The sequence below is a fragment of the Olea europaea genome, chromosome 1 (genome assembly GCF_002742605.1).
Source record: "Olea europaea var. sylvestris chromosome 1, O_europaea_v1, whole genome shotgun sequence".
Classification (NCBI taxonomy): domain Eukaryota; kingdom Viridiplantae; phylum Streptophyta; class Magnoliopsida; order Lamiales; family Oleaceae; genus Olea; species Olea europaea.
Window position 1 is genome coordinate 25,798,797 of NC_036237.1, and position 10,030 is coordinate 25,808,826.

Here is a 10,030-nt window from a genome sequence, read left to right on the forward strand (position 1 = left end):
CTCCCTCCCCCTCCCCCCCCCCCCCCCCCCCCATCTTGAAAAAATTTTCTTCTTCTTTCTATCTCACATTTCTCTACTGTGAAAAGATCGTGTATGGGAACTTTTCAATTGATGATAATTTATGAAAGATTACTATTTTTTGTTGAATATTGAGTGTGATTTTTTATTGAACTTATTTTTTCTTATTGAAGCTATATATTGTTTACTATTTTATAGATGTGCTGAAAATTATCATGGTAATTTACAATTTCTAGTATGCATACTGGAACAACTTCATTTTTCAAGTTCTGTACCCTATTCATTTTTCTTGGGAAGAGCTGTGTGTTTTCTATATATACCTGCAAATCCTAGCCTAGACATGTGAGGATGGTATCCCACAATTTTTTCTTTTGTGTCTGCATGGTCAATAAGAATTCTGGGGGTATGAAATTAATTGCCTTGTGGTCATGTATGTGTACATCTGTGTGTTTGTATCTCACAAGGTTGTGGCCTTTTGAACTAATTCATATTGATTACGACTTGATTATTTAACACTACATATTTTTGTCCTCTCCCACTCTCACATTTTGTTGAATATTGGGTGTATTTTTTTATTGAAGCTTTGTTATAATATTCAATGTTTAACAAACAATTGAACAAGAATTCGATCATTTCCTGTGATTTATTAACATGCATATGTGTAAAAATGAGTCGTTAAAGAAGAAGTAAAATTTGCTTATGTTAAGCATATTTATAAATTTTACTCAGAATCTATAAAATCCATTGAAATCTATAAAATCCGTGAAAATCTTTTAAAATCTACAAAATAGAAATTCATTCAAATCTTATGAAATCTATTAAATTCATTAAATTTCACACAATCCATGAGAATTTATAAATATTAAGAAATCTATTAAATTCTGAAATGGGGACACCCCCGTTATTCTGTTAGAGAAAGTTGCCAAGATATTGGAAAAATACTCGTTCCCACGATCATTTATAACCGTACTACTTTCTCCAAATTAGTTTTTCACTGTGGCATAAGCATTTTCAAAGGTCTTTTTTGGCTTTAGATTTTTCTTTGTAGTAAATATACCCTACAAAAATGTGTGTGATCGTAAATTAGTTTTTCTTAAAACTTTTGTATGTATGTGCTTCATGCACCCATTTAGGGGATCTTGAATGGGGGTACCCCTTGACATGTGTGCAGCATTTGTTGCGTAAATTCGTTTTCCAATCTAGAAGGTTAATGGACTCTAATTAACACCTATATGTTATCTCGACATATTCCACTAGGCATGCTTTGAGATGCCAATATGGTTTCCTTGGAGTACCACATCTTATTTTGATCTTGTCTTTAGACCTTGCTTTGCTGACTCTAGTGGACTGTTTCCTCATATAAAAATTGGGTTTTGCAGGTGTCGGTTATGTTGATGTCACTAAAAGCTGGAAATCTTGGTCTAAACATGGTTGCAGCTTGTCGCGTGATCCTTTTGGATCTTTGGTGGAATCCTGCAACTGAAGATCAGGCTGTTGATCGAGCCCACAGAATAGGACAGACTCGTCCGGTTACTGTGTCACGGTTAACCATTAGGGATACTGTAGAAGATCGAATTCTAGCTCTTCAGGTAGTTTTATACTTCATACAATTTACCAGTTTATCCATTTATTGTTAGCTTCATGCCAGTGTGGTTGTTTGAGATTATGCTAGAAAGTGGATAAAAGTTGTATTATGATAATTTTTGATCTTTCATTTGTTCCTGATTTATATTTCATCTATCCTTGACTGATACGTCCCTCTTTAATATTCTCATTTATTGAATGACAATCTTTTTTTTTTTTTTTCTTCCTCTAATTACATCATTTGTATATCACAAATTAATTTTCTCTCTGAGCTTATTAATTCGATCCAGCACTACTGAGCCTCACTCCATAATGAGGCTGATCATGTCTGTTTCTTCCATTTGCTCTGACTAGAGTAATTGCCTCCTATATTGCATTAAGAATTGCATTTCAATTAATAAAATTTATAATTTATGGTATTTATTTGATCATTGCGTGTCTGGGGCTTGCTCCTTTCTTGTACAGAATTAGTCTGTTCAATGTCTTGAAATCACTCTATCAATTTTCTGTTATCTTCTATATGTTCTTTACCATTTCAAGGACATGCTAATATTTGTACTCTATTGTTTTCCTGTTTTATCAAGATCTGAGGTCAATTTTGACTTGGTTTGGAACTAAATCAGCTGGAAAAAATGTGATTATTAGATTTACAGCTTGTCTTTTTTCCCTTTTTGGTAAGAGGATTTGTTTGATTTGCCTGTTAATTTGTTGAGGCCAGAAGGGGTGTGGGGATGGGGGTGTTTCGTAGATTATAATCTGAGGCATATGCTAACAAAGTAGATTTTAAAGCTGTTAGAAATGAGATAAGAAGAGCCCAAATAAATGAACTCTCTCATTTGTTTGCCAAAAGAGATGCTGCTTCAGCCTGCTTGTCATCTTTTAAGCTTTTCTTTAATTCTTCTATTTTTAACATTACTAAATAGTTTCATCTTTAAGAGTTGAGTCTTTTTTAACTGTTATTTTGTATCTTCAGGAGGACAAGAGAAAAATGATTGCATCTGCTTTTGGTGATGATCAAAGTGGTGGAACTGCAACTCGTCTGACAGTGGAAGATCTCACATTTTTGTTCCGGGTATCTGACCAGTCAAGACGTAACAAGGATACATCTTCGGAGCACTTTCAACATGGATCATTATAATTGACCTTCTGCATTTCCAAGGTAACTAGTCTGGCTTCCTTACCAGAAGTTATCGGTTTTGTTCTCATCGATTTAGAAATACTAGCCCATAGCTCCGTGTAAATATTTATTGTTTATGAAAATTCTAACTTAAGATTGGTTGCCCATATCTTGAAACAATTTCTGCTGATACTGTCCACTTAACCCTATATGTCAGCGTGTGGTTTTCACATATAAATCCACAGGCTTTGGACGTCGTATATCTAGGATTTTAGTTGGTGAAGAGGCAGTGTCAAAGTTGGGTTCCTAGGATCAGTCACTTTATTCGAAATTATAGTTGGCTGCTGTCAAGGTTACAGTAGCTCATTTTGTACCAAATTGATTTACTGTCAACAGATTAAGCTGTTGGGCTGTGAATGGATATGATTAATGTGAAGCGCCAAGTTAGTTTCAAACTTTTTTAAACTGTTAGTGTTAATTATGTTGTTGTGCTACCAATTTTATTCAGTTGTCGTGCCTTGTTAAGACTTTGTTAATCTGAACAACATTAATACAAACATTTGAATGTGGATTGGTGTTTACACTTGCAATTACACCAAAATATCGTGTTGCGTACTAGGTAATTTGTTCAATTTGAGATGGTTTAATACATTTGAACATGCTGAATTACAAAATGGTCCAAGGATATGTACGTCGACATCATTGGAGCAGAGAAAGAAACCTTTAATTACAGGAAATTATATGTTTCCTGTACTAATCGAGTACGTACATGTACCTTGTAACACAACCCAATATTGTTAGCAGTGATGGTGATTGCCGAATGGAGCAAACCTAATACTTTGGGTACCAAAACATGCCTTTGATGCCTTCTGGATCGGGCTCAAAATCCAGATTCTTGTAGAATTCCACAACTGCATTGAATGTAAGAAACAACTTGGTCCTAGAAATCGACACTAGAAGTCCTGGATTATTCAATTACAGGGGGATAAATGTGCCCCTGTATTGACCCTGTGAATATTTCCCCTAAAGCCTTTTGTAAAGATCCTGATCTTGCTATGATATGCAGGACGAACATCGTTATAAGTTGTCCAAGTTGCCAACAAATAGTTCCTTTGCATGAGTAACAAACCTACGTATTTAGAAATGGACGCTAGAACTTCGAGATTTAATGGCATTTTATTGTTTTAGCAATTAGAAGTCCGATTATTGCAATGACTGTTGACCTCAAAAATCAAATATTTGCTACAGATGAAGGGACCTCAAAGATCTTGTTTATGTACCTTTACCATCTGCAAACAGCAAAATATTTTCAATGTCCTGTTGCAAGAGTGCTCCTATAAGCTTCTCAATGAGGGCTTTTCAGCCCTTGGCCCAACGTAATCAGTAAAATTGTCAATCTGCAACCTCATAATTCAACAGTAACAAGAAAGAGTTATTTGAAAATAATGAGTTACTGAATAATGTCTTTTGGAGAATCTGTGGTTAAACTTTTTTGGTTTGTGTGTAGAATATTTTATTGTGTGAATGTGGAGGTAGAAAATGGTACTATAGTAAATAATTTAAATTTTTAAAGGATGACAAACTTGGACTTAACATCCATAAACATATTAAGAAGATGAAAGGAGCGATAACACGGGGTAGCAAAAAGAATTGTATTCGAAGATTCGCCATATTACTTTCTTGTCCAACATAAGAAATTAATCTTTTCCCCATTGAACTTTGAATAATGATAAGTAGGGTACCATTAGGCTCTCAAAGAGGATAGTTCTTCTAGAGCTTCAAACCAGATTTTGTACGTTAATAAATACAAATAGAATCGACATAAATGAAGCATGCATGATCATTGCTGCCAATAGTAGCGATCCAAAGCAATGTAATGCAAGAAAGCATTTGTATAAAATTTAAATAGATAGCAAGAAGCAATATCACTTGATCCTTTGATCAAATGAGGACATCCATCCGCATAAAATTATGGCAGAGAGTACCCGATAGGAAGGATTAACAAGAACATCCCAAATAGTTGCATTGAAAGCATGGTTTGATGTAGCTCGGGCCATTCCTATCAACTTCTTTTGCAAGGCCGGTTTTGAGATTTTGGGGGTTTTAGACCAATTTGAAATATGAGACCCTATATATATATGTAAAATAAAATAATAATAATTTTTTTGGGGCCCTTATCAAAGTGAGGCTTTAGGCGATCGCCTACCCCGCCTATTGTCAGGGCCGGCACTGTTCTTTTGGGCATTCCCCTCTGCCAAGTAACTTCCGCACGTACACTAAGACGTCCGTCACTTAGTTTGAAACAAACCGTAATACTCATTTTACAGAGGTTAAGAATCAGTTTTACTAAGAAAAAATCATAATAGACAGGCAGTTTGGGGAAAAGCTAATTCGAACATGAAAAGGCTATTACTAAATACCTTCTCCAGCTGATTTCTTTAGAGTGCAAAGTAGTCACCATGTAACTATTTCTCAGAGCAGCAGCTAGCTTTGTCAGTGGCCTTCGAGGCCGACCAACCTATCAAATTTAACATGGGAAGAAGCTACGTAGCGATTTATGTTTCCGCACAGAAATTAGATATATAATATCAAAAACCAAAACTAGCCTCAAGCAAATAATTATCGATGGAGATGGGCAACCAAAATAGGTAAACAGACCTAACTTCCAAATATTCACCATACCAAGATTTTGTGAATCAATTGGGTTATTGGCAGCAAAGTCAAATAAGTTTAATCCAGGTCAGTTTCACAAGATACAAATTATTTGATATACAGTAAAATTTTTCCTCCTCAGATCAGCTATATTCAACACAAAAAAGCTTTCTTTTCACCCCCTTATCAATATTTGATTATATGTCTGTTTTGCTTAATATCTTTGGTTCCATCTGTATTTGTCTTAATTCTGCCCTTTATTCGAGTAGGTTTTTCTTGGGCAAATTGCCCGATGCCTATTCTTTTTTGAATCCAATTGTAGATGTTATGCCAGTCATACCCTTTTTCTTTTTTTAGGCCTTTGTTTGGCAAGTTGCTGTAAGTTTACAAGTCAGGGCTCAAATAATGAGAAAACCCCAAAACCGATCAGAAAGTTTTACGAGCGTTCAAGCTATATGATGGGCTATTCCAAATTCCAGCCAATCCATCTGAATCTTACTGCGTCTTTTCTCAACGCGGTTGAGCATTCCCCTTTGCCGTTGTGATTTCCATTCTTGTTTTTTGATAGAGGGAAAGCCACTCTCCTTCATTGGAGGGTATGCCTTTACTTGTCGTTAGAAGAAACAGGGGCGGACGCAGTAATTTTTAGTTAATTGGACACAATCAAACTCTTTACAAATTGAAAACTTTGTTACTGATTTTTGAATAATTTATATTTGATCTGAAAAAATGCAAATTTACATTTAAAAAAATTTCTTCATTAATATTCGCTCATAATTTTCTTCCATTTGATTTTGAACAATCATTTTATTAATATTCTGCACATCACAAGAAAATTCATATTTATGTTTAAAAAATTTATCGTGTATTTAATATGTTTAATCAATTTAAGTAATCGAAAGGAAAAACACATAACAAATATTCAATAAATAAATAAAATTCGTTAAATATAAGTTAAATTAAATATAATCATTTCAGACACATTTTATGTACTCAAACAGGATAGGGAAAATGCAAATTTAGATTCTAATTAATGGAAAATTTGATTGAAAAGTGAAAATTTGTAGTGGATGTGGTAATTTGTAGAAAAATTATAAACAAATTTTAAAAAATTAGAATGGTTAAAATTTTGGTAAAAGGTGTAAAGGAGAGAGTAAGATGGAGTAAGAGAAAAGAAAAAAAAATCGAATTTATTGTGATTTTGATTTTTGCACCTGTTTGGTTGGGGTTAAAATCAAATTTTTAGTAAATTTTGATAAAAATTAAAAAGTTAAGGATTTAATGAAATATGCTATTAAAATTAATTATTGACTTTGATTTAAATTTAAATTTAAATTTCAAATGATATCAAACAGGACTTATCAAAAACAAAAACAAAAACCAAAAAAAAAAAAAAAAAAAAAAAGGACAACAATGAGATGATCAAGAAAGAAGAAGGGGGAAGGAAGGTGGGGGGTCACTTGACCCTAAAGGACCCCCGTTGGGTCCGCCAGTGAGGAGAAGTAGCTTCTAAGATATCATCTTGTAGTTCTAGGATCTTGCTTAGTATGATTAGACCGAAAGCTGCTCCTCAACCACTTTTTTAAGCGCTATGCACCTAAACTCAATCATTTTGACAGTTAAAGAGTTCCTTTTTCTTCTTTTCTCTCTCTATGCTCGAAATCGTCTTCTCATGAATTGGACTCGAACCAATCAAGCTACTTGTCCTTTAGTAGATTGTGAGTGGGTCTGTCGTCCTTCTCATTAGACGAACATGGGGATTAAAGATTCACGAAGGATGATATTGAAATCTTACTAGAAAAAGAAAGATGAAAAAAAGTGCAATTTTGCAATGAAAGTTCTAGTCCAAGATCAAAGTGAAAGTTGAGGATCTCTTCGCCCCCTTCTCCCCACTCAGTCACATGCAACCAGGCTTTCAACTCGCCCTAGATAGACAACTAAATAGAGGTTCTCTGCAAGTCTTCTTTGATTTCGTTCCCCCCGTAGGGTCAATTCTTCAATTCAGCTCGTTATAAAATAATTTTGTATGCCCAACGTAAATAAAGCTATGCTAGACACAAGTAGGTTGAAATTTGAAATTTTCTTCACAGAAGTTGATATTAATACGAGAAAAGTTGAATTTTTTAGAGAAACCGAGGTTTAAGGTAACATGCCTCTGAGATATTTATGGGTTCCCCTTATCACTTCCAAACCCTTAGCTGTTGAATTCAACACCACAATAGACATATAATTTTCAGGCTCATATCTTGGGCAAACAAGACAATTTCCTCCGCATTTGGGCTTAGCTTTTACAGTCTATTCTATCCTCTATTAAGTCTATCAGGATAATGTATTCCCGCTTCCAAGAATGAAACAGATTGACGAGGAGAACTTCTTCTGAAAAGGTGTGGAGGGAGTTCAGGGTTCAAAGTTAATAACAACAAGGATTGTTGTTCTGAGAATGAGGGCTGTCAAAAGTTTAAATTGTCTCATCAATTGAAAAAGGCCTCCACATGAGACTGATATAGCATCTTTTCTCAAGAAGACATCTTGAAGTCAAGGTACCTCAAATATAGGAACTTTTGGTGTGTAAAACTTGCAGCTGCATGTTTTCTCAAAATTTGAAAACTTAAGAAAGACACTAACTTGTGCTTTAAGCCTGTCATTGGGCCAAGGAGCAGTACATAGTGGTGACGGGACTAGGCTCCCTTGACCTTGGTTTCATTTCTCTAATGGAAAGATGTACTATTCAAAATGGGATTGATTAAGTCAAGGAATCTTGTAGCTCTGGCGACCAGTGAAGATGGCTTGATTTACTCTTTCCATAATAAATGTTATTATACCTTTTCCATTGGGAACCTTCTTCTTGTAGAACAGAGCCATATGTTGAGTTGGGAGGGAGGAAAAATTTGACAAAATCTCAGAACTAATCAACCTAAAATGGACTAGTATGGTCTTGGTTGGTTCTCTAAGATGTTAACTCTGTACTGTTGTACACTGTGTTCCTTTGGGGATAATAATATTTTACCTTGCTCATAAAGCATCTCAAGTACTAAATGTGTGGAAGAGAAAGGGATTAGTTTAATGACCTTATCACATAAGGCTTGGAGGTCATGCACATCAACGTTCCCACTGCAAGAAAATATTTGTCCCATCAGGTAGGGTCGACTAGAACAAACTCCTCAGGCAATGGCTCCTTCTCTTCTTCCGTAGTGGAAGGTGGTTCTATAACTTGTATTGTTCATTAAATCCTGCAAGACAGAATTTTCAGGTGCTATTGCTGCTTTCCCATTTTAATTCAAATTAAGGACTTACATATTGAGATTTATATATGCAGCATAACACATGCTAACTACAAAAACAATCAGGAAGGTTAACTGTTAGCCCCTGTAATATGTAAGTGCCAAGCTTATTTAAGAAAATAATAAACACCATTGTGGGAGTTGGGATACTTCGTTAAGTTGGGCTCAGTTGACCTAGTCAATGTCTTGCGTTATACTGATTGTATGCACGTAGAAGAAGACATTCAGTTGAAGTTTATGGTCACCATATCTGGAGTTTCTGGACCTCAGAAGTTTTGAATATATGTAAATGACAATTAAAAACAATTAGCAGACATTTCCATTTACCCTGATCTGATGGGATTCCCAAAAGCCAGGCTTCAGTTGAGAAACATCCGGGTTCCTGCTACCTGCAATCACCATTTTGAACTTCAGTGAAATGATCTTAAAATCAAATTCATCAGCAGACCATTATGGTCAGTGTCTTTGAAACATTCTAAGCTGGGGTGGTCAAATTAAAGTTGAGGAATTCTATTGGGAACGTGAACAGATGCTGTAGGCTGAAAATTAAAACGATCACTGGTGTGTCTAAAAATAGGATGGTGGCTTCTTTCGTAGACATGAATGAAATGTTCGCTAATGGATTTGAATTGACATTATAAATTATTCAACTCGAAATAATTATAGAATACTTGACAGCTGCAATCAAGAGAAACTATTGGAGGATATCTGCAAGCAAAAAAGGAAGGGCAAATATAACATGATTATTACATAATAAGTTTTCTTGTATCTAAACAGCTTGGCCTTTTTGAACTACTTAAGCGAAGAGGGCAACACAACCGTGCAGTAATTTGGAATTTTTAGGGTTTTGATTCAAAATCAGAATTCGAAAAGCTATGTATGTAATCTATATGTGGGCAAGATGAATGGTATAAGACCATCTCCAATGGGTGTCAAATTGCACCAAAATTTGGTGCAAACCTCTGTCCAACCCGTTGCACCAGGTGCAAAATGGTGCAACATGAATAGTTCGGTGCAACACCGTTCATTGCACCATTTTTTGCACCAAATATTGCAATATCTGTTTTGTCCTTCTTTTTCATTTTTTAAAGATAATGGTTAAGGGTATTTGTGTCTTTTTCGTTCTATAATAATAATATTAATTAATTAATTACTTTATTAATTATATTATTAAAGTTTATTATTTTTAATAATATAATTAATAATAATTAAGGATTTTTTAATTTAATAATTATTTTTGTAAATTTAACGTAATTGCTTATAATAAATTAATAATATAATCAATTATTTTCGTCAATTTAACATAATAGATAAAACATGTGAATAATATAGTAATCAATAATAATTCAATATATTTGTTAATTTAACGAAGTTATGA

General features: G+C 34.4%; 2 protein-coding genes across 3 annotated transcripts in view; one reads left to right on the forward strand and one right to left on the reverse strand.

The window, feature by feature from the left end:
• The window catches only part of LOC111398642 (helicase-like transcription factor CHR28), a 19,061-nt gene extending 15,885 nt beyond the window's left edge, over positions 1 to 3,176 (forward strand). Inside the window, exons 12-13 of one of the 2 annotated variants that reach the window (XM_023025645.1) lie at positions 1,398 to 1,607; positions 2,576 to 3,176. In XM_023025645.1, coding sequence (XP_022881413.1) covers positions 1,398 to 1,607; positions 2,576 to 2,740 — 375 coding nt within the window. In that variant the 3' untranslated portion in view covers positions 2,741 to 3,176. The remainder of the gene's footprint in view (positions 1 to 1,397; positions 1,608 to 2,575) is intronic. The other variant, XM_023025654.1, reaches the window with a different exon arrangement.
• Positions 3,177 to 3,255: 79 nt separating this feature from the next.
• On the reverse strand, positions 3,256 to 9,470 carry LOC111398653 (serotonin N-acetyltransferase 1, chloroplastic). The gene is given in 5 exon segments (XM_023025667.1): positions 3,256 to 3,630; positions 4,000 to 4,084; positions 4,705 to 4,847; positions 5,150 to 5,237; positions 8,440 to 9,470. Coding segments are annotated over 5 exon segments (462 nt in total). The 5' UTR covers positions 8,506 to 9,470; the 3' UTR covers positions 3,256 to 3,550.
• Between the last annotated feature and the right edge of the window lie 560 nt (positions 9,471 to 10,030).